Raw genomic sequence first — 24,849 nt, forward strand, 5'->3', positions numbered from 1 at the left:
CACAAAAGATTTAGTAAAGCACTTCCTTGATTTAAAGAGGCTGTAATATATTAAGTATTGTAAAATTAAAAATCAGTTGTCCAAAGTAGCTATACATTGAACTTAAAAAACGGTAGATTTTATATTCAAACTGAGCAGAAACACTAGGTAATAAATCAACATTTCTAAGAAACAGATGCCATTTATCTAAACACTTATTCTGAAAATATACAAAAATCCTAAAAATTTGTAGTCGCTTTTATAAAATATCGTATTGCTTTCTGAAACTTTAAAAACCCATTCCCGTCTATACAAACTCCTAAAAGTAATAAAATAAATCCTGTAAAATTAAAAGTGAATTCTCAATTCAAACACTTTAATTGAAACACGGCTTTATTAACTCTTTAAGGCTAGGTAAATTAAAAATTGTCCCACCTTTAATTTAGCTTTTATGCATAGTGGGATATATTTTAACCCAATGCGTTCAAGTTACTCATAATCATAGAGTTTAAAACTTTATTCAAAGTTTCATTCAAATGGCAGTGCTATGTACCAACGGTAAATGCGTAAATAAATGAGAAAAAAATTATGATACTTTAAACAAATATCTTCTACGAACAATAGGTGTAAACACACAAATAAAAGAACATAGTACGACAACATATTTTATTACGTTGATTTCAGTAATATCCCCTGGAAAAGGGCAATATTTCGATCACAACAGGAAGGACTGAGATTCGACTACCGCATTTTTATATCGCGTGTCCTGCTGTTCGAACACAAGATTGCTATGCTTTTACGACACGTGCATATGTCAGAAGAACTATCACACAGTGTCATCTAGAGGCGATTTTTGAAACTTTTTTGGAGATAAAATTACTATCATTTCATAATGCCATTGCACGATTTTCATGAAATTCTGCTGCATAGTATTTGATATAGAAGTCTCGCAATGTGAACTTTAATATAAAACAGGTATCCATAATTATAGTATATTTCATTAGAATCCCATTTTGAAACAACTTTAGGGCTATTTTGGAATGGAATACACAATTCTGAACAGCGGTCAGACGACGAGAATTGCACTTGAGTTAGCACTCCCTATACCGATTCTGCACAACATCAGGGGACGTTCAGGTTCTGTAGATTTAGCGTACACTAAATCCATTTACAGGTGGTTGGTTCTTCAACGAAATCAGATTTCAAACAATGAACACCCTGACCTGAAATCCAAAACATAACAAACAGGCTCAGAAATTTTAAAGAAGCTGTTTCGAAAGAGCAGATTACAGAATGTTTTTAAAGTTGTTTTCCCTTCTCTTTTAAAGCACGTGACTTCGAAATGCTCTTCACAAAATACTGTGAAAAGTTGTGAACTCTACCAGTCAATAAATCAAACAGCAGAGAAGAGTAATTAATAAATCAAACAGCAAAGAAGAGTAATCAATAAATCAAACAGCAAAGAAGAGTAATCAATAAATCAAACAGCAAAGAAGGGTAATCAATAAATCAAATAGCAAAGAAGAGTAATCAATAAATCAAATAGCAAAGAAGAGTAATCAATAAATCAAATAGCAAAGAAGAATAATCTGTAAATCAAATAGCAAAGAAGAATAATCTATAAATCAAATAGCAAAGAAGAATAATCTATAAATCAAATAGCAAAGAAGAATAATCTATAAATCAAATAGCAAAGAAGAAGAATCTATAAATCAAATAGCAAAGAAGTATAATCAACAAATCAAATAGCAAAGTAGAGAATCAAATAGTAGCACAATTGTCATGCAACATACCTCCTTTCAAAGGAGGTAATGAAAACTTCCTCAAAATATATGAAGTTACTGTTGTTTCAAATGCTGTTGTATCTCCTTTGAGAGAATTAAAACTAGATATTCTTTCATCATTATCACCTCCAGCATTAAGTGAAATAAAATCTTGCCCTGCAAAATTCGAAATCAAAAGGAAAACTTGTGAAGCCAGAAACAAGTGGTTTCGATTGCAAATATGGTTACAGCTCGTCTTCGTAAACATCATTCAGAGCATAAAATGAAGAAAGTATGCTTTTCTCCAAAAACTATGGTAATACTACAACTCTGAAGAAGATAAAGAAAGAATGAAAAATGAAGTGCCATAGCAGTTCCTTCAGACAAAATATCTCCTTGTTGTTGTGAACTGGTAAAACACGACGATAAAAAAATTCAGTGAAAACTTTTGTTGGTCAGACTTTGTAAGTAGAAAATTACTTTTTTACAGCCAAATATCTTGTAAAATCTCATTTTGGAGAGAAATTAATTTTTCCAGAAAATAAAAATGTACTTGAAATTGAAAGTGAATAGATCATCCAAATGTTACATGAAAAAATATTCAATAGGTACTATAGCGCATTATACTTTAAATTTTTAATATTTAATTTCAAATGTTAAAACTTCTCTATAAATAAGTTCAATAAAAAATTTATTGTCTATTTTTCCAGTCGATCTTAATGATATAATTAGATTTTTATGAGTCATTTTTTTCCCATCTATGATCATCTTGCTTGAAGGCATGGGGTAAAAGGATTATAGTAACAAGCCTAAAGAAAAGTTGCTGAATTTTGGTCCTTAAAAAAGGAAATAAATAAAAAAATAATGCCAATTCATAAATAGTGTAATATACAATATCCTTCAAATAAGAACAAATATTACCATTATTTTGGAGTGTATCTTGCAAAAGTTAAAAATAGCCAATTTTAAAGTCATCTTTCCCCGCCTTACCTTATACATTATATTCAGGTCAAATATTATGTATAAATATTCTTAACATAAAATTCATTATTATTTACTAAATTCCGATTAATAATTTTTTCTGCAGTTAGTAAAAAGATAATAACTTATATCGAATTCTTTTGGCCTTCCTTATTAAAGCGAAACGCACCTAATTCATTTTTAAGCGACTAGTAGGGCATCTGGTTGTTAGAAAAAGATATCGTGCCATTCACCAATTTTAATTCGACATTTGTTTATTTTTTTAACTCTTTTTTCTAGGAAAAGTTAACTCTACTTCACGCATTTAGGAAGCAATTGTTTATTCTTGCGCGTCCTACTGCTGTCACGCACGTTTCTATGGCAAAAACTCATTGAATGGACAACGATCGATTCGTAAATAACGTATACCTCGAATAGTTCGACTAAGAATCAGCACTGTCTTTCAAATGTTGTTATGTCAAAGGAGCAGGTGCAATTTTTGCAACTGAGGTAGACATTCAAAATGCATTTAGAATTCATTTGAAAAATAATCCTTGTTTTGCTGTTCATTGCAGAATATTACACGGCTACCATTTCTTTTTGAAGACCGGTATATTACGTGTCTCTGCCTTAAGAAGATCAACAAATCTTTTATTACAGGTTGGCAATTTTTTTTATCCTTTTATAGAATACAATTTCGTTAATTCGAAGCTGATTGTGCAACAATGAAAATTCGAATGAACAGAAAATTCAAATTTTAAAAAATGGGTCTTTTCTAAAAACGAATACAAGAGAAAAGATATTTTTTAAGCTGAGAATGGAAGTAAAGACGTGTTCTTAATTTTAAATAGTTTTATTAAGTAGTAGGAAATAATTAGTATAAAATAAATAATAAGTATTTCTAATGAATAAAATTGTATAATTTTAAATATAATTTTAATAAATAGGTAATTGTAATAAATAAATAGCTTACAGAACTTTAAAGTTGTACAATTAAACTTCAAAATAAACAGTACAATTCATATGTGATGAAAATCTTTATTGGTCTTTTCGGTGAATATATTATCAAGTGAAATAAAACCGACATATTAATTTAGAAGGTGCTTAAGATTTAGCTAACAAAGACAATTCATAAATGGAAGAAAAAACGGTTTTCCCAGTTTTTAATTTTAATCTCCAATTAACCAAAATTTGGTTGAATATACACGATAGTTTATATTAATGGGAAATTCAAGGGATCATAGAAAAAATCTAATTACAGACGAATATGTATTAAAATTTTGGAAATTAGCTTAAATTTTACTGCAGTAGATAATTTTCCTCCCCTCAATTTGAACGGAAAAAAAACTTATCATTTCACAATGTTTGACTAAAAATATTAAATTAGAAAAATATAGTAGTTAAATAGGTTAGTGAACAAAGAAGAGGGCATTTCAGATAATTAAGTAGTTATAATGCGAATGTATTTTCTGTTTTAAGCAAAGCATATTTATTTCCTTGTATCAAGTTTTGAGTCTTGAGAAAACGCTTTTTTTTTTTTTTTTTTTTTTTTTGCATCATTATTTATAAATTTTCAATTCTTGTGAAATGAAAGTTGAATTATGCGTCTACTATCAAAATAAAATTGCCTATTTCCTTATGATGACTTTATTTAAAAAGTGTAAAAGAAATTTTTCGCTTAACAAACTATTCATCTCGAATTTATAACAAATATGACACTTTAACATCTGGATTACCGATTACATGACTTTTCATAAGAGGACACTTGAAGAAAATTCGACATGTATTGAATTGATACAGTCTCCATTTTATTTATCGGTTTCTTGTTTTGCATGGATCTTCATTTTAGAGAATATAATATTTATAGGATAACTTTTAAGTTTTTCATAAAATTTAAATGTTCCAAAATTATTTCATAGCTGGTCAAGTCTTACTGAAGCAATGTAGTGCCCCCCCCCCCTCCTATTTATGCTTATGTAACCAAATTTCATTTTGAGTTGCATAATATACACAACTGTATCAAAATTGAATATTTTAAGAATTTTTTAGAATTGTCGGAAATTTAAAAATCTTAAACTTTTACCATAACTCTAAGAGCTTCATAGCGATGTTGAAAAGCTCGATGAAAATTCATAAAATAGACTAATGAAACAGTGCATAAAAATTTTTGGAAAAAGGAAACAGATAATATTTTAAATCATATCTAAACTATCATTCGTGAATTTTAAATAATGTCAATATTAACAAAACAATATCTCTTGATTTAATCCCTAAATGATTTTGCTTTTTTATTATTATTATTATTATCAAATTAGATGATGTCTTCCATTTCGGGAATGTGTTTTACTGATTCAATTAAGAATCCGTAGAATACTTGATGTTTGTAGATCTTTTATAATTTTTGCGTCGAATTATACTGCGTTTGAATTTCATGTCAGCTTTTAGATCTGTGGATCAATATTTCGATGTGCATGTGAGGAACGCGCACAAAAATTAAGAAATTAATGCACGTGTCACACACACACTTCCTTATTTCTTCCACAATTAACCGTGATGTATAAAACTCATTTATGTGAAAGAATTAAATCTATCTTAAACACTATATTATATATCATATTTGAAAAATATTTTATTAGCATATAACACTTCTAAATATTATCACGCATTCCCGTTGTCACGTTTAAATTCATGCTATAAATGATCAGTAGTAACCAAAACAAAAGCAATATTTAAAAAAATACATCAAATATCAAGTTTTATTGAGAAAGATCAGTGTGATCATTGGAATCAAATTGATGCCCATCAACAGACAAAGAAGATATGCCAGTTAGCATTTTATTACTTTCTTGGTAGACGACGGCATTAATGAATAAGAGCAAACCCGAATACCTTCTTCCCATTTTAATAGAAAAAGAATGCAATATTTTCATTTTTAGAGCTTTGTTTCCTGCATAAAAAATACAATAATAATGTGCATGAATTAATGGACACTCATCAAGACTAATGTGCATTGAGATTCCAGACCATATTTTTCTCACGTGCTGAAAATGACAGCAAAGAAATCCAATTCAAAAATTATGATAGTAATGTTTCTATCTGCTCTATAATAAAAAAGTTGTGATCTATAAAAAGATTATTAACATGCATTTAAGATAATGCAAAAGAATAAATTAATAAAATTACTTAATCATTGTCATGAAAAGTTGTCGAGAATCTTAAATATATTAAGTCAACTACATAAATGTAATTAATTACATTTTCTAAGTGCCGAAGAAAAACATCCATGTTTCAGAGCAGAATGAATAAAAAGAGTGAGCATAATTAAAGAAGTGAGATAAAAAGTATTACATTAGTGGAATAATTATGAGAGATGCATTGGTCGCAATAAATGCAAAATTCAAAAATATATAAACACTCGTTTATTTTATCGATATTTTTTAGTCCGTTTTATGGGGGTTTTTTGTTGATACCAATTTTTGAATTATTTTTTCCTTGAACTTTATTTTTGCTTTGATTGGTCTTTCTTTGTATTTTCAGTGCTTCAAAAGTGAAACATTTGTTAACACTGCAATTTATTTTCATAAATTTCCTCAAATTTCTGTGATTTACGGATTCTATATCTTACGAATTTATCCCTTTATTTTGGTTTACTTCTCTTTGAAATCTAATTGTCTTCTTATATTTCATAACTGAATCTCATTTATACACTCAATTTGTTGTCTTGTCTTATCATACTTGGCTTTCTTGTCTTTTTCACAATCTAATAAAAGAATTTAAACTAGTTTATATGAAATAGAGCTTGAATCAATAAATTGTTGAAATTTGAAATTAATAAAAAAAATTAACCTTTATATTATTTTCTTTGAAATATAACCTAATATTTTCAATCAATATTCTTTGATTAAGATTATTTCCGTCGGAGTCAAATTTTCAAGAAGTAAAAAGTTTAAATTCCACCCAATATAAAGAAAGATTTTCTAGGAGAAGTGAAGAAGTGTATAACTTCAGCTGTATTGTTCAGAGAACAAAGTGCTTTTGTTACATTTCCTTACACACTTTTATAAGGTTTCATTTTGACCCTATTTGTTGAGTTCTAAACTCAATTACGTTAGATGGTTTCACTGAATTGTCCCAGGAATAAAATTTTGTTTTAAAACAAGCGACTATTTTGTACCAATCGCCTCGTCATCTCGACTCAAGACTTAAGGTCATACATAAATTTAATGATATAAAATCATAATATAAGAATAAATTAATTGTTCACTCGAAGACATCTTTAAAATAATACGTTTTTCAAAAGAGAAAATCAGCAAGTCTTTCAAATTTTGATATTCTGAAATGATTTATTATGTAAAAACAAATATATTGCAGACTGACTCAAATCCTTCGTGCTTAGTTCTTACGCTTCAAATCACATGAATAGTTGATAAACGTTTAGCAAGAATAATTAGTAGAGCCTTCAATCAGTATATTAATAATATATCATATTTTTTTTTCATTAACTGCATAATTTAAAGAATATAGCTAAATAATCTAGTTCCAATTATTTCTGCGTCCGTAAAAGTGAATTTGATTGTCAATGTCGTATAAAAACTTCCGAACGTCATTTATTTTTACTGTCTAATTTCCATTCTTCTTTTTAAAGGAACTTAGAGCACAAATTATTTCCATTTCTGGGTAAAAAATGTTCAAAGTAATATATATACAAACATGTAATTTCAAAACACAGGTCAGATTCAATACTCTTTATTTAAGATAAATCCAGAAATTATCAAACAGAAATTTTCTTTTCCAGGTTCTACTGTATTATATATCTATAAAAAGTTTTACATTATTGTATTTTCAAAGCCCTGATTTAACATTCAGTGCTTTCGAGCAGCTTTATATTTGAAACGCTTTCGCGTTTAATCACTAATATGTGTATGTGTCAAATACATGAATAAATAAAAGAGTTCATCGATAAATAAAATAAACATGGCAAATTGAAATATTCAGTTCTTTCAACCAATATTTCACATACTTTTTTTTAAATTTTCGTCAATATGTTTTTACTTTAGAGTTTTTTGCAACATTTTAAATACAGGAAGCATTGAATGGATATAAAAAAAACAAGATTTCAAGAAGGCAACCTTTAAGTTTGGAGGAATGTCATAAATAAAGGCATCCATATTAGAAATAAAAAGATATCAGAAATATCAAAATAAAATAATGCGAAATAAATAAAATAATTCCTTTGAAGCCACCGTTTCCAGAAAATATTGACGCGCAAACTATTTTTTAACTTAATTATCTTTTATAATTATCAATGTTGTAAAGGAAAAGTTCCTCTGACAGAATTACTGTATTCTCTTTACTGTATTAATCCGATAGTATTACTGTCTTCTCTTTATTTACTGTATTCTTTTCCAAATTAAATGATTAAATTTAGTGTTAACTCAATTTTTTTATAGTATAATCAACTTATTTGTTACAGTACAACAAATAACATAGTTTACTTGCTATGGAAAATGAGATAAAACAATTTGTAATGAAATACCATAGTGTAAATATATATTTGATAACCCGCATAAGCATACTATACAAATTCAATGTAATAATACATCAATAAAGTTCCGGTACTTATTTTATTTCGAAAGAATGAATGCAATTACAACCAGTTGATTCAGTTTTTCATGCGAAGTAACTACGCTGTACAATTATGCCTTTTTAACATCATTCATATAACATCATTCATTTAACATCATTTAGAAAAATTCTTCATTTGAGAGAAGAAAAAAAAAACGGGAAGTCAGGGGAATAAAACGAATGAGAAAATACCGAAATGTAAAATTTCTGTATTTTCTCGGAAATTTGAAACCATGAAAGACCTGAGACGGCATACTATCGTGATAAAGTAATCGCGATTTAGTCCTCCCCAAGACGAGAAATTTTGAATAATTAATTTAATCACAAGTTATGCTCATGCGTTGTGTGTATTTGAAATGGATGATACCTGTTCTGACCAATCGGTTCATATGATTAATATCCGCTCTATCGCCAGTAAATGACGGAATTCTCTCTCGTTTGGAAAATATTCTAAAAGTTTTGGAGCTTTATGAATGGCCTTGTATTTTTTTAATTTGTTTTTAGATTGGTAAGGGTTGAAAAGCCAACAGTTTGAATAACAGTTAAATTTAATGCAAAGCATTCGATTTTATATTTCAACGATTATTCTTCTTAATTTTTAATAAAAATACGATCTTCTAAAAATATTCTTTTTTCTGCTAAATATAGTTATTCAATTTTTCAAAAAATTTACGAAATCTGAAGGTCAACATATTTACACTGAATTTACTGATTTATAGAAAAAAAAAATGTACAATGAAACGCTGAAAAAAAAAAAGCTTTATAGATAGAAGAAAGAATAGATATAGAAAGAAGTTCCATAGACGAAATCCGTCCGCTCCCCAATAAACAGCCTGTGTCTTCGTAGTTCTATTTCATATTTTTCACTGTGCACCTTTAAAAATATTTTTTTTCTCGTTTATGTTGTGGGCTATCAAATGCACAAACTTAAAGTTACAGGTATTTCCTTTTTTTTAAGATTTTCGAAAAACGTAGAAAAAATTACTCTTAACAGAATGTATCATTCATATTTTATAACATTAAAAATATTAAATACACGGAAACGTAACAAATGCCATTCCGATTAATTTACTAGTTTTATGTACAAATTCCATGAAAATAAGACTATACAACAAAATCTCTATAAGAAAACATCAATCAGGAGACTAACGATTATGACATTGCCAACGATGAAAAAAAAATCATTAAAAATTGCTGAATCCATTGTAGCACACTTTTAGATTTAAAATCTAACCCAGAAACGTATTATCTCTCTATTTGTTTGTTACTGCCAGACAAAATTGTCCTTTTTAATGTTTTGCAGTGAATATCACCACATTTTCCCGCAGTTTTTGCAGTAAAACTACCGATGAGTGCAAAGTAAACTGCTCAGCGTGCTTTTTTTTTTCAGTCCCTAGAACAATTGACGATTATTACCGTTGCGAAGGCTACAGCCATCATTTATTTTACAGATTCAAAAATTGTTTCTATATACAGAAGATAGTTACAGCTATAGAGAATGTTAATGTGAATTACTTTCCACTGACATTGCAGATGTGTATGGGTTCTTCACAGAAATCCATTCCGGCGATTAAAATTTATTTATATTAAGCGAAAAACAGGCATAGAGGCTTAAAGCAAGTTCAAAACAAAAGATTTCACTAATTCACAAAAAAGTACCGAAAGAATAAATAGTTAGGCTTAGCAATAAACACACTTTTCAACTGACCAGTATATGAAAAATTATTAAAAATATTATGGTTGAAAAAAAGCATATATAAAAAAACGTAATAATAATCAATTGCTGTACCTGTCAATTGATTATTGAAATGAAAGTTTTAACTTTTTCAAGGTATGACAAATTGTTCACTAAATCAACTCGCCTACTATCCAAAATCCTACAACATTTTTTATTCAATATATTATAAAAAGTGAAAAATTAAAGTAATTACAGTAATATTTCTTTTCATCTCATACATTTTCCAACATATCGATAAAAACCGAATGGCTATAATATTTGACGATGCATCATTTGCAATGCATGTATATAATCGACATGGACGTTAGAATGCTAGAATTAAAAGCAGAATAATGTTTAAAGAATAACTAATTAATGATGGAAATTTTCATCAGTTCTAAAAGAAGATAATTGCATGTTTCATTCATAAAATCACAAGCTAATTCCCTTTATTATTCAAATTCAAAAAGAAGTAAACTTGCAAGGGAAGTTGTATAAATTGCACCCAACCCCTTGATTCGAAATTATCAAAAGCACAAGAAAATATTGAAGTAATATCTAGGACAGATTCATAAAGCTCTCTTATGAATATGAAAATCAGATTAATGATTCTGTGGTAATATATTTATGATAGATCATGGACAAAAATAAAGTCAAATGAAGTATTTTTATAGATGCTTCATTTGACAAATTAAATACTTGTTCTATCATTAAATGATTATTAAAAGGTGTATAGGACTCTCGTAGAATTTGTATATTCTTAAAAGGTAAGCAACATTTGAAAATTTTACAATAAAGCTTGCATCAGCATGTTTTCAATACAAACACGCCACTAAATGAATGAATTTAGATCCAGCGGGAGTAGTCTGCGCTAAGACCGGATTATTAGCAAGTTGGGGCTCACACATTTGTCAATGGGCAAGTTACTTTGGAGCTCCATAAATTTAGAGGACCCCCAAGTGCTCCAGATTTTTTGCGGTATTTTGAAAGTTATTTCAAATACTTCATTTAATTATTAAGGTCACATAATTGAATTTATTACAGTTAGAATCAAGTATAATTTTGATTAATTTTGGAGCATTATCCTAATAATATTCCTAACTAATTACAATTTGAAGAATATATTATGTTGTTTGACAATTCTAAATAAATTTGGTGCTTCATAATTTTAAAAAATATATATCTGATCTTGATATTAAATATTTAGATTGTGTTAAGAAAAGTTTTGTCATTGTTTTCTTTAACCATTTTTTCAAAAATTACTTCTAAATTTCAGTTCCTTTTTTTTATATCAGATATACTGAAATCAACGTTTTAGATAGTGATCAGCGGTTTAGAGTTTTATTATTTCATTTTCTCAAAATTTGCTTTCAAACTATTCATACAAAGATTAAATTGAAATCGATAAAAAAAATTATCTGGTTTTGAAAGCTCAGAGAGCAAAGAGAGCCTTGAGTTTTGCATTGCCTAAGGACAACGAAAAAGAAGGCTTAATACGGCTTAGGTTTCCCCATAACTTTCTCACATAATCTCCAATAAATACACTATTGTATTATTAATCCTATGCTACAGCCTAACAATAATAAATCAAAGAGCCTATTAGCGTACAATTTTTGCTGATTAATCTCTGAATGCAATTAATACAAAAGTACCCGAAAACAGAAAGTGTATTTTAAACGTTTTTTTTTTTTTTTTTTTTTTTTCCCCCTTTCCAAAACGATTAAAACGGAAATTTCACAGAAAACTACAGTTGTAATCACAAAATCACTTACAAATTTCAAATAGTTTAGTTTACGCCTTTTTGAATTATCACATTTAGATGCTTGTAATAGTACAGACTGAATGACTGTCAACACCGTGATGGACTTGGCTCCGAATATCATACAGATCTACTCAATAATATTAAATCTGTGTTCCATATTTTATCTGTTTAGCTCTCTTCCTTTTATAGTTACCGTATTAACTTATATTCAGTCAGCCGAGCAGACAGATTTCTTTTGAATGAATTTCGTTCAAAATTTTACAGAAATCTACAAATTTGGAGTAGAGAACCATATTCCAAATCTCATCCTCTAACTCTCTAGCCTTCTCGATAAGGAAACTAAGCCTCAAGTATCACAAATTAAATTCTTAAACACTCATAAAAAATCAAATAATATATTTCACTATAAATGAATATAAATTTTGATTATATTATTCAGAGTATTAATTTCCAAACCTCATCATTATGCAAATTTTGCTTTGACATCAAAATTTTTGAAAAATAAAAAAAACAATTTATATCTTCTGATTATTTAACAATACTTTGTAGATTGAAATCCATTATGCTTGATCTCTGACTGAAAAAAAATTTCAAACTGGATGCTGAATTTTCTGAGCTTTCATTTCTCTATTGAAAAGTACATTGGCATGAAAACATTTTAAATTGATGCAAGATAAATAATTAAAAAAAAGATTAAAAATTCCTATGTCATATCAAGAAAATAAATACAAATACCTCCAAGCAAAAAAACAGTAAATCATTCGCTTAGATTATCATTCATCGATTTTTGATCATCTATTATGTTAATTTTATCGATATCCTCAAAAAGCTTAATCACAGGATTTATTTGTGTATCTAGGCAACAGTATAATATACATTTCATCTTATACTATTTCATTTCTCTTATAGGTTCTTTTGCCGCTCATTTGCAATAGACATTTTTCTATTTGCTCAGCACTAAAAAGGTCTGTCTGGAACTATGTTTATCTCATTTATTCTTTATTATTGTCCAAGCGATAAAATTGTAAATAGAAGATATTTCTATAAAAGAAAATAGTCTTTCTATTTTCTAAGATTTATGCGGAAGTATCTAAAATATTTGTTTTTCTGATAAACTATTATTTTCATGCAAATCAATTTTTTTTATTGGATAGCATCAAAATTAATCAACAATGTTGTTACCATCTTCTGGACCAAGAAACATTAAAAGAATTATCAGTTGGAAATATTCGATATCGAACGGAATCTCTTTTACTACTTAAACTGGTTTATATTTTGCTCTTAACTAAAAAAATTATCTGCAAGATGTTTTTTTTTTTTTTTTACTTCCACTATTAACTTTTTTTTCTAATTATTTAAACATTATTTTAATATTCTCTAATGTAATTCACGGGCGTCAAATCTACGCAGAATATTCTACAATAAGTTCAGGTATTCATTTTTTTTAATGCTTATGTTCTGAAATTGAAAACTGAATTGATGCAGAAATTGAAATTGACACCCATCCAGAGTAATTTTTAATAAGTTTAGATATTCAGATTTTGTTTTGAAATGCTCCGGTTGTGAAATTGAATTGATTCAGTTTTGGAATCATTTAATGAAATGCTTCAAGTTTTGTTTTAATATGCATAGAATCAGAAGTCGGTTCCTCAGATTAAATAGTTGTTTTAATAAAAAGATCTCAAATGAAATAGGAAACTGAAATATAAGCAAAGTTAATGCGGCTGTACATGAGAAAATGTGCTCTTATGTAATTCTGACGACCTAAATTAATATACTAATGCGCTCGCTAATTCTTTTTAATTAATACTCTAATACAAAAATAACCATTATCATTCATTCCATAGCTCTACTATAAAGTGAAATTCAATATATAGCCCTGGTATTTAAGAACATAGACAGAAAATAGATTAATATTGGAGGAAGATATTTAAGTAATGTAAAATCAGTAAAATTTTAACTACGGAAGACTTTACCATTATTACTCTAAACTATATGGAATCAACTCAATATTCATATTTCAAATTTTCAACATATAATATGCTTTTTAAGTTAGAATTGCCTGATTTCTTACACTCCTCTAGTCACGTAATATAATTTGGTTTAACATTGCATAGTATGCAATAGCACTAATTTATCCATGTCATTTTTATTACAACGTATCTATCCAACTAATTAATTCAATTCACGTGCTATCACAATCACGGGACAAACGTAATTGAGCATGTCATTTAATATCTGACTGCTCGTTGTCTTACGGTTTTCTCCTCCACGATGCGCAAATGGTTATACTTGACATGTTTGACGCGTCATGTAAACATTAATCGATTTCTTTAGGGCAGCTGGTGTTAACGTTTATTCACAAAGCAGATATTAATACATCATGCCAAATTAATCAAGTATGTTTCCTAATATGAATCAAGTACTATACAGAAAATTTGTTTCCCAATTAATTCTGAAAGATTCTGTATTAGTACTTCCGAACTTATAAAATAATTTAAAACTAATCAGTGTTGGCTCTAATAATACCTCATTTGAAGGGGTTCTTTTTTTACAGATAGTTTTGCTGAGAAAATGCTGATCATTTAAAACAAGGAATGGGGTGCAGCCCAAGTCAGTCGTCATCTGCTATTCTGGTAGAGCCTCGCAGGTCTCCAAGCATAAATGAAATGAAAAGTAGCAATGAATTACCTACAGAATCTCAAAAAGATGAATTCTTGAAGGAAATGATAGACGATACTGACCTGCCAAATGAAGAATTTCTACAGGTGACATTTTATTCTTTTCTAGAGTTTAATAGATGAAAAATTAAAATTTCATAAAAAAAATTCTATTTAATGTAATTTGAGTCAAATTGACTGCTGAAAAAAAAATTCGAAGATGAAGACGGTGTTAGATCATTTCATTGATTACATCTAGGAAGAAAAGCCAATCAATGGATAGTGCTTTCTCTAGGTTGTCCTCTATTGATCTAAAATAAGGAAAACTTTCATAACTCGATTAGTTTTAATCACAGAAGAGTAAAATTTTTTTAATTATTTGTATGTCAAGAATTTTTCTTTGCGAAATATGATTAATGACAATATGGGGATTTATAAAAACGTAGACATCATAATTGTAAAAAGTATGGAATAATTTTTGGAATTCAAATGAAACCGAATTATGGAATATGAACAACTAAATCGAAATTACCGAGAATGTAATAAGAATAATATGAAATATAAATTATTGGCTAAAACATTACAGAATATTTCTCTTCGTTTAAGAACATAACATGCAGCAAGTTAAACCGAAATTCATAATAAACATTATTTTCTATCAAAGATGAAAACAGAATGCTATTCATTTTCTCATAGATTTCATTCATGGACATGTCCTTAACATTTATTTTTACCCAATTTTAGTATTTATAATACTTGATTTCTTTTTTCAAACTTATCCGTTTTAAGTCAATTTGCTCAGAATAAGGGTTCAGAATATTCTTTACACAATTTTTTAAAATCATTCTCAAAATATGATGGCTTATAAAACTCAGCATAAATTACATTAATTTAGAAAAATAAAATGCAACCTTATTTTGATAGCACTGTATAGCGCGAACAAAATAGTTATTTTTTTGCAGACAAATGTTGTCAATAAAAAGTGTGTGAAATTTCCAAAATGTACATTACATAAAATCATACATTTCAACATTCATCAAATAAAATCTTAAGATACAAAAAGTAAGAGACAGCTCTTTTTTCAACAAAACAGATCTAGAATTTCAGTTCATGGGCAATTTGCGCTTTGAAATAACAGATGCCCCTATATCACGAAAGAGAAAATTAAATGCCCAATTTTTCAAGGCATCATACTTGCTGAAATAATCTGGATGATAAATACAATCTTATATTGCATGCATTGAAAAACATTAACACACACGATTATTCATTCATATCAAATTATGAAAATTAAAATTTGACACATAATCTATATTTATCTCAATATCGATTCAGTGAACTCTTAAGATTTTGTTCCTTTATGTAAATGTACATGGAAAACTCATTTATATAAAACTGTTTGGTCACGTAACTAACACGTGATCAAAAGAAAAATGGATCGAACGGCGCTGACTTAAAGATTTCTCCACTTGTAACGATTTTTTTTTTAATCATTTATTTTTGTTATGCCATTTAAAAGATCCGATAGTAGTTAGATTTTTTTTTCTTAATTTCAGGGATGAAAGACACTGTTTCATTCACACAAACCAATTTTATCTATTCAGTTCTTAGATTCGAAAACAATTATTGATTCAATATTGACTTATCTATGTAAAATCTCCAACAATGATTAAAAAAAACTGTTTTTTCGATATTCTCATGCAAAGAATTCTTTGATCTAATACAAATGAACATCAAACCATTAAATCAAGTAACAGCAATGCGAATACCAAAATCGATCATCACTCTTTAGAATTTCAATGCAAGAAGAACCAGCAAGTGCTTTCTTTCTCAATTTTTCCGCATATTTACACAATATGGCTCTTTTTTTATTAAACTTAGTATTATATTGATGAAAAATGAATATGAATTGCCAGGCTCTTCCTTGTGGCCCTTTGGGTCCAAAATTTGATAAACCATATGCCTTGTGATAAAATCATAAGCCAAATTGAATGCTCTTTGTACATTCGAATTACAAAGCATGGAAAAAGATTTCATGCCGACAAGTTTCGTCTAAAATCTTATACATATTTACAAATTTGATGAAAAGATCAAGTAACAAATTTCAGCTATCCATATCTTTCTGTTATATACACTTTAATTTAACTTGACTAATTTCATACTTGTAAAGATGGAACATTTTAATCAATTTTTCATTCACTTGCCTATGAATTAGAATTTTGAAATTTTGCAGACTTATATATTCTTGATGACAAACTATTTTATTAATATTATATCTGTATTATCAATCAATCAATTAATTCAGATTCGTTTTACTGAATATGGTCTATTATTTTTACAAATCTTCTTGAGATGAACAAACGTCTTTGACCAAAAAAAAATTCATTAAACTGATCCTAAGTCGGAATGGCGATATATCTGTCGTTGTAAAAATTGATTTTATAAAAAGATAGTTTTTATAACAGTTAAAATTTTTATCATGGGAAATAAATGTAAAATATTGTGACCTGTACTTTCAGATCTCAGCATTATACATATAATTTTAGATTTATTACTTGAAAAAAATCTTTAGGGAAGAAAACTAAGGGTAATTTTTTTATTGTACGAACTTTGAATTATTTTATTTCTCATTCATAAAAAAATCTATTTTTTAGTATATTTTCCTATTTTTCTTTAACTTAGAGTTATAATTGTTGAAATCTTAAGAGGTTAGTTGTCACTGTCTTTAAAAGTTTACTTTGTATTCACTATTTTCGTATATTAATATCAATTATTAAATAAATATAAAAGTTGGGTACGATTCAAAATACAACAACTGAAGCCACTCCTTGTCCACTTTTTAACCTTCCATTGGGCGCAACTAATCTGTGAGATGAATAAATTTATATTCTTTCTATTTTTTTTTTATTTTTATGATCATTTGAACTTGTTTTATGAAGTTAATGTGAATTTTAAGTTACGTTATTGAGAAAAAAAAGTGTTTTGGAACAATTTCATGATTTGTTCAAATTTATCAATAAAAACAGCAAAGAAAAATTAAAATGTTATCTAATAGCCTAAATATACTCAAATGTAAGTGAAAAGTTCTGTTTAATATGTTTTTTTAACATACATTCAAAAATTGCATTAATTGAGTACATTAATCTCTTTGATGAATTGCGCCCGATCGTGTTCGGATTTGCATTGCGCCCGACGGAAGGTTAAAGATTTGTAACATATTTTGGATAGCTCGCCTTCCACTTTTTGAAGAAATTTCAAATTTGTTGTCGATTAAATTCTCGTTAATTTTGCTAAGACAGAATAAGTTAGTTTAATCTTCCGCCCCCTCACTCATCTCTAGTCATTTATTTTTGTGTCAATTATAGAAAAAAAATCAAAGTTCATTACTTACATAGATAATTCTAATTAAAAAAAAAAGGGTGAAAGAAAAGTAAAGTAAAAAAATCCAAAAATTTCCGGACATTCTACAGAATATTGAAAATAAATAAGTAAAAACACTCACGGTAATTTAAAAGTATATAATTTTGTTAATTGATTTTAAATTTGCAGATTAAAAAAAATAAGCTGGATATTTTTCTTAAAGAAAAGAACTTCATAAATTTTTAATTCATAAAGATCCATATGTATGTCAACTTTAGATGTGTGCATTCACAAAATAACTTTTCGGGCCATTACTACAGTTCAAACTCGCAGCATATATTTTATTTCGTCTTATGCAGCTTCGAGCAGAACGTTAATCTAATAAATCAATCAATAGAATAATTTCTCAATTCCTATAGAAATATTATGAAATTCAAACGGAAACATAAACGTTCCAAAATTTTGTATAAAGAGCAAGCCTCAATTTAAAATTTCAAACAGAAACAAAATACGAAACGCAATCAGTCCCATCTGCTTCGCTCGTGACGTCAAGCCAGAAGCCGTGACGTTTCCATCAACCTAGAAAGGACCTATCGCGTCGAGGAAAAGAAGAAGCTGTTTCTATTTTGATGCAATCGTTGCGACGGCTCGGTGGTCTAGGGGTATGATTCTCGCTTTGGGTGCGAGAGGTCCCGGGTTCAAATCCCGGCCGAGCCCAGTAGTCTTTTTTTGTCATATTTTATATTTATAATTCAGATAATCATTTTAATTCAATTTATTCATCGAATCAAGTCTATGAAAATGGTTTTTAAATTAAAAAATAATAAATTCTGGACTTCTTTTTCAAATTTAAGCTTAAAAACAATTTTTAATCAATTTAATTATTTAATACTGTTATTCTTCGAATTTTCATTCGTTCAATATTTAAAAACTTCTAAAATAACATATAATTCCCATGCCAAATGAATTTATGAATAGACAACTGAAACTGCATTTTACATTTAAAGAATTTAATATGAAGACCTTTGCAGCTTCGACCTAAGCTGCTTCTGAGTTCCTTGATTCTCCTAAAATCTCCCACTTCAAACATTTATCATTTTAGAATATGAAATGAAACTTTTAGAGACAATAGATTCTTCTGATAAAAATGTTCTAGCTGCATGGCGTTAAAAAAAAAAAAAAAAAAAAAGGTTGGTACGAAATAAATTTATTTGAAGAGAAAAAAGTCGCTAACAAATCATCGGAGGTTATTTGATTTTATGAAACCACCGACATTTGACATGAAGAAAATATGAAATTACTTTATTGTTTCATAGTAAAAATGCACGCTTATATTCAACAAAAATAGCAATATAAAATAAATTGTTCAATAAAATGAATATTTAAAAGACTTAGAAGAATAAGTATATTTTTAATGACTTTATCTTTAAATATCTTTTCTATAAATATTAGATTTAAATATCTATAAAATGTTCAAAATGTCTTAATTTTTAAGAAAATTACAAAAAAAAAAAATGCTGATTAAGATTTCTTTTAAACATTAGGAGAATACCGGGTATACGTTTTTATTATTATTATTATTATTATTTTATTTCGAATTCTTTTAGGTAGTTGAAAGTCAATTTTTGCTCAGAAAAACGCAAAATTCAGATGAAAATACAAGCATGTCCCTAAGAATATTTCTAAGAAATTAGCTTTCAATTGGAATTACAAAATATTTCAGTTTTGTTCCAAATAAATTTATATAGTATAATAAGTAAAAAAAATAATAGAAAGAAATTAAAAACTAAATTGCCTGGAATATTTCAAAATTTTTAAAAATTATATGTTTTTAAAAAATTTTAAAACTAATACATTTTGTTTTAAAGAATTTTTTAAATATATTTGCATTATTTATATTTTAATGCATATGCAAAAAATATTTAATAAATGAGTAAATAATTCGCAAATATGATAATAGAATCCATCATCCCCTTAAGTGACAAAAACTAAATAAGCTTGCAACTACCATAATCTTCGTTTAAGTAACAAATTCGAAATTAATAAATGCATGAAAGATGAAATCAACAATCAATATCACTTCTGTTTCTGTATAAAGCGATAATTAAAAATATCTTCTTTTGATTAATTTGTTAATTCTATCTTATTCACATTTTCCCTGGACATATCTTGCCATTTTTTTTTCCAGAAATCATTTTGATAGACGAACCCGACTCTCGAATACCAGGATTTTGATGCTCTATAAAGAATTATCAGTTTAAAAAATAACTATTGACCTCAATTGTTTAATAAAGCTTTCTCAATCCCCACACCGTCAATTCTAAGTATGTAAAAACATTTGTTTACCATAAATGCTTATGTAAATAACATTTCCTTTTGTGTTGCCGCATTTCCATCTAAATTTACAATAAATATGTAGTTTCGAATAAGTTTTATACTATATATTATTACACCGAATTTGTTATTCAACCAACAGTTCTGTTATAATTTAAAAACTTGACTTGATGATTACGAAAATAGATCCACCACATCTATATTCACATATTAAAACCGCTTTAACAGATTAAAAAACTCATTTTGTGTGAAAATGAAAATACAGAAGCGAAAAGCTATTGATTATTGATTTATAAACATCAAAATGCCCATTTTCTTTCGATCAATAACCACTTCATACAGATGCTTTTGGCATTACAGATTAAAATCAATTGCTTATTACTGACAGAAAAAAATGAGGAAATCCACGTCATACATACAGAAACATCTGTTGTATTCGAACTTCCAAATATTAATATTCACAAAGGAAGGAACTGAAAGGCATTTCTATTCATATCCATAATACTAGACCATCTACTATTGATCATATGGTCTGAAAACTAATAACAGTAAAGAATATAATCCCAGATACCAAATAACACAAAAAGTAATCTATTTTATACTGTACTAACCGCCATTAGTGAGCATCTGGTTCGACGGAAATAATATTTGTATTTAATATCAAATCTCTTATGCATAACTTGATTCTCAACAAAATATTTTTATGGTATCAAATAGGGATAGATATTAAAGCCATATTATTTTAATGGCTTTACAACTTTCCTGTTTATTGTGAACATGAACCTTCCTACTGAAGTCGAATCCCATCAATTAAATATTCGGATCATAAGTTTAAATTGCCTGCGTCCTATGCAGTAATGTGATTTCACTCTGATTCTTCGTGTGAACTGCGTAAATAATTCGTATACTTTTTTTTTTCTAAACATCCAAAAGTGGAAGAAAATCACGCTCTTAAATATTTGAAGAAACAAGAAAAATTATTACATTTCCATTGTAACAACGCATCTATTATTAAAAAGTGTGCAAAAAAAAATTTTTTAATTGTCGAAATTCAGGAAAAAAATTGCTCAGCAATTAAACTGGTGTTGTTAAAAGATTTAAAGACAATTTCTTATATTCAAAAATAGAATAAAAATCAATTTTTAGCAATAAAATTTTCATAAATTATCGTGAAAAAACATCAAAATTGCGCTTAATTTATAATTAATATTCACCCTCCAAAATACATTAGTGACTCGAGAACAAACGATATGCTCTATAGAGTGCCTACACACACAAAAAAAAATTCTACTCTTCTGTAACCAAAACTGAGCGAGGTTTGAAGTTTTGAAGTCATTATTTTAAACTCCTCAACAGCCACTTTTCCTCGAAGCGTCCATTAATTGATGGATCTACCTTGAGGCGACCAGCAAATTGATCTAAAATATTGATTTTATTTTTAAAACTTCGTAACTCAATTTTGATCACAAAGGATTTAAACTTCTTTTATGTTTAAAATAATAGAGAGTAATGAATAATTTCCTAAATATTAATAATACATACATATTTAGATTTCATAATATTTTTAAGTAGTATATTTATTGATTCAAACATAAAAGATAATTCTTCGTGGCATTTATGTCATTTTTTTTCGAATTGGAGGAATATATCTATCTATAAGGATTAAAACAAATTAGCTATAGGCAACAATTAAAGTAAGAATTCTGTATATTTTTAAATAATATATAAAATTTAATAAAATTACGTTATTAAACCCACGCACTGTTTGAGAAATCGTTACCCACAGTACCAAGAATCAAAGCAAATAATCTTTCGAAGGTCTGTTACAAAAGTTCGGTTAATCAGTGCATACAGCAAAAATGAAGTGAATTGAAGAACAGTAACTATAACATTAAACTAAATTTCAGTATTTAGACAGGGTCAATATATATATATATATATATATTTGCATTGTGCTGTTGTTGTAGAAAAAGCAAGTTTAAAAATACTGAGTATTTTTTCATATGATCCCTGATCCCTAAGATCACAATACGAGTACTGATGTATACAAATACTACAAATTATTACATATTTTACATTACACAAAATAAAAAACTGATATTTGTGAATATACCACCGATAAATTCTACATATTTCTCAGTCATATTTAACAAACTGTTGAAACTGGTTGAACTATTTCATCCCTTACTAATGTAAGCTTCAGTAATATTACATTTAAAGAGGTTCTAGTAGCAGAAAACAACTGTAATCAAATTATTTCTCAATTCTTAAATTTTATATTGACTCGGTATTTCCAGATTTAAATTATTTTAACATGATCTCAATATATTACCATCTGGAGAAAAGACATTAACAGGAAAACCGTATATGTGCGTGTTTGAATCTCGCTGTAATAGGACAAAGCAATCCCTTCTCGTCCTATCTCTAGTTTTAAGATGTATACGCCTTAAAAGTGTCGGAAAGCAATTTGTTAATGGAATGCGGTAACAATCTGCTAAAATATTCGTGACTTCCGTCTTGAAGAATAATTTTGGTTCCCAATTTATGTTTCTAAAACGACACATTTCCCAATGTGATTATAAAAAAAACGCGTCGAGGCTTTCACACCCTTTACAAACTCAGTTATTGTTGCCATGCGGAAGACATTGAATCCAATAAAGTATAAAGATCTTCTGCTCGTTAAAGAATGTAGATTTTTTTTTTTTTTTTTTTTTTTTTTTTTTTTTTTTTTGCCACTCTTTTGTTACTTTTATTACTTTTTAGAAAAAAATTTTACTATGCATTTTGCATCTGAAGAAATGCAGTTGCCATTGAATAAAATTATTTATATTAAGATTTTGTAATTATTTTTATCCGATTGCTTTTAAAGTTTGTATTAAAAAAATATGATTAAATATTCAATTTAATGCTAATATACCGTTCTTCACATCAGAATAATCAACTGTTTAACTGCTTCTCCCAATCCTCCCCCCCCCCTTCAAAAATGTCTATTATCCATTTGCGAAGAATTCGGTTCTTTGTTGCTCCTGTAAAACTTCGAAAATTGAGACAGATGGCGTCGATTGTTAGGCGACGATCTGCTGTTTGACTTTCATTAATAGTATACAAATTGAACGATTGCAAATGGAACATATTTATGCATGCAAATGGAGCATATTTGTCTGGCTTTTCGAGTGCGAGCCCTTTGCAACTACGATTTTTGCTAATGTTTATAAAAGGATGAAAGGCTTGAAATTCACATTTACATAACCATCTTCCTGCAATGACTTCGTCGTTTGCCTCCTTCGGTACATGAGAATCATTGTCCTTTAAGTAAATTCTTTATCGGAAGAAAAAGACACACGAGGTAAATTAGAGGAGTAAGCTAGACGTGGAAGTACCAGAATGTAATGTTTTGGATTAGTAATTTGATGCCAGGAGGAAACTGTGCTGGAGCAACAAGGAACTTTTGAGTGCCTGTAATCAAATTGCTTTCGTCCACGTTCTGAGACGACCACATTTCGACGATTCCATCTCATTAGGGGTGAGACGCGGAACGACGAGCGCATTTCCGGTATTCTCCTTTGACCTTGGATTTCCCCCATTAGATACTTTTAAGTTCAATTTTGTTTCACGTGTATATGAGTGTTGTGATATTTCTGACCGCATTTTATTTTAACTCAAAATTTCATACTGATATGGCAAGTTGAAGTGGTAAAAAAGCTTTCAGGAGTGGTACGAAGAAAATTTTAGATAATATCATTAAATATTGTGACCAAGAAGCAGAAAACGGGGAATTAAAATATTGCAGAAAAAAATTTAATAACATATAAAAAGGAAGAATTTTAATATAAAAAAGATCATTTTTCTTTTGTAAAAAAAGTAATTACCAAATTTTAAGAACAGAATTTTTTCATTTTTTCTTCATAATTTAATGTTTATGTCCCTTACATTAAATAAAAATTGTTCCGAAATATTTTACTGTACTTGAAAGGTACTTGCATTAGTACCTTTTTCCTTCTGTATTACTAATTATCTGTAATGTTTATGTTTCATAAAACCGCGAGTCTTCATTGTTAAATGTAAACATCTCCTCCTTTCATCTTTTCACTCACCCCTATTTTGTCGAATTAAACCCGACCTAACGCATGCGCAAAAGCGCGGAGGGTTTTACAGTCCGTTGTCAAACAGTATGCATACGCTCTGTACTTATTGAACTGGATACAACATGTACTAACTAGTCGGTCATATGACAAATTTAACTCTTCACTTGTACTGATGGGAATAACCTACCTCATTTACATTTCGAAAATATTTTCAAAATTTGGAACTTTTGAACATAATAAAGTAATTATCGAGAAAAGAAATCGCGTATTAAAACATAGCTAAGTGAAAAAAATTCGGTACATTTTAAAATCTGGTTCTACTATGGTAAAAAAAGAATTGCATAAAAATTGTCGAAACTTCTATCATTCTCTGTAAAGTTTTTCTGTCCATGTTCTCAGCAAAAATGTAGAAGATTACAAAGTGAATCGAAGAAAGAATTTCTTCACTCCCACAGGTAGTTAACATTCAAAGCTGCTACAGCTCTGAATGAAAAATGTATTCAGCATTCATATAGAATATGTCATGTAAAATTGTTTTCAGTGAAAAAAAATGTGCATGGAAGAAAACATTTCAGTAAAGTCTTAAGTCAAAATGTTAGCAACA

At 28.2% G+C, this 24,849-nt stretch overlaps 1 protein-coding gene and 1 non-coding gene across 3 annotated transcripts in view; both read left to right on the forward strand.

Moving 5' to 3' along the window:
* Nucleotides 1-3,185: 3,185 nt before the first annotated feature.
* The window catches only part of LOC129960799 (uncharacterized), a 37,748-nt gene continuing 16,084 nt past the window's right edge, over nucleotides 3,186-24,849 (forward strand). The window contains exons 1-3 of one of the 2 annotated variants that reach the window (XM_056074451.1): nucleotides 3,186-3,362; nucleotides 12,716-12,771; nucleotides 14,347-14,574. In XM_056074451.1, coding sequence (XP_055930426.1) covers nucleotides 14,404-14,574 — 171 coding nt within the window. In that variant the 5' untranslated portion in view covers nucleotides 3,186-3,362; nucleotides 12,716-12,771; nucleotides 14,347-14,403. The remainder of the gene's footprint in view (nucleotides 3,363-12,715; nucleotides 12,772-14,346; nucleotides 14,575-24,849) is intronic. The other variant, XM_056074450.1, reaches the window with a different exon arrangement.
* Trnap-ugg (transfer RNA proline (anticodon UGG)) lies at nucleotides 18,472-18,543 on the forward strand. Its single transcript has one exon. It is a non-coding gene; the product is annotated as a tRNA-Pro (tRNA).

This window comes from Argiope bruennichi, chromosome X2 (assembly GCF_947563725.1).
Source record: "Argiope bruennichi chromosome X2, qqArgBrue1.1, whole genome shotgun sequence".
NCBI classification, from domain to species: Eukaryota; Metazoa; Arthropoda; class Arachnida; order Araneae; family Araneidae; genus Argiope; species Argiope bruennichi.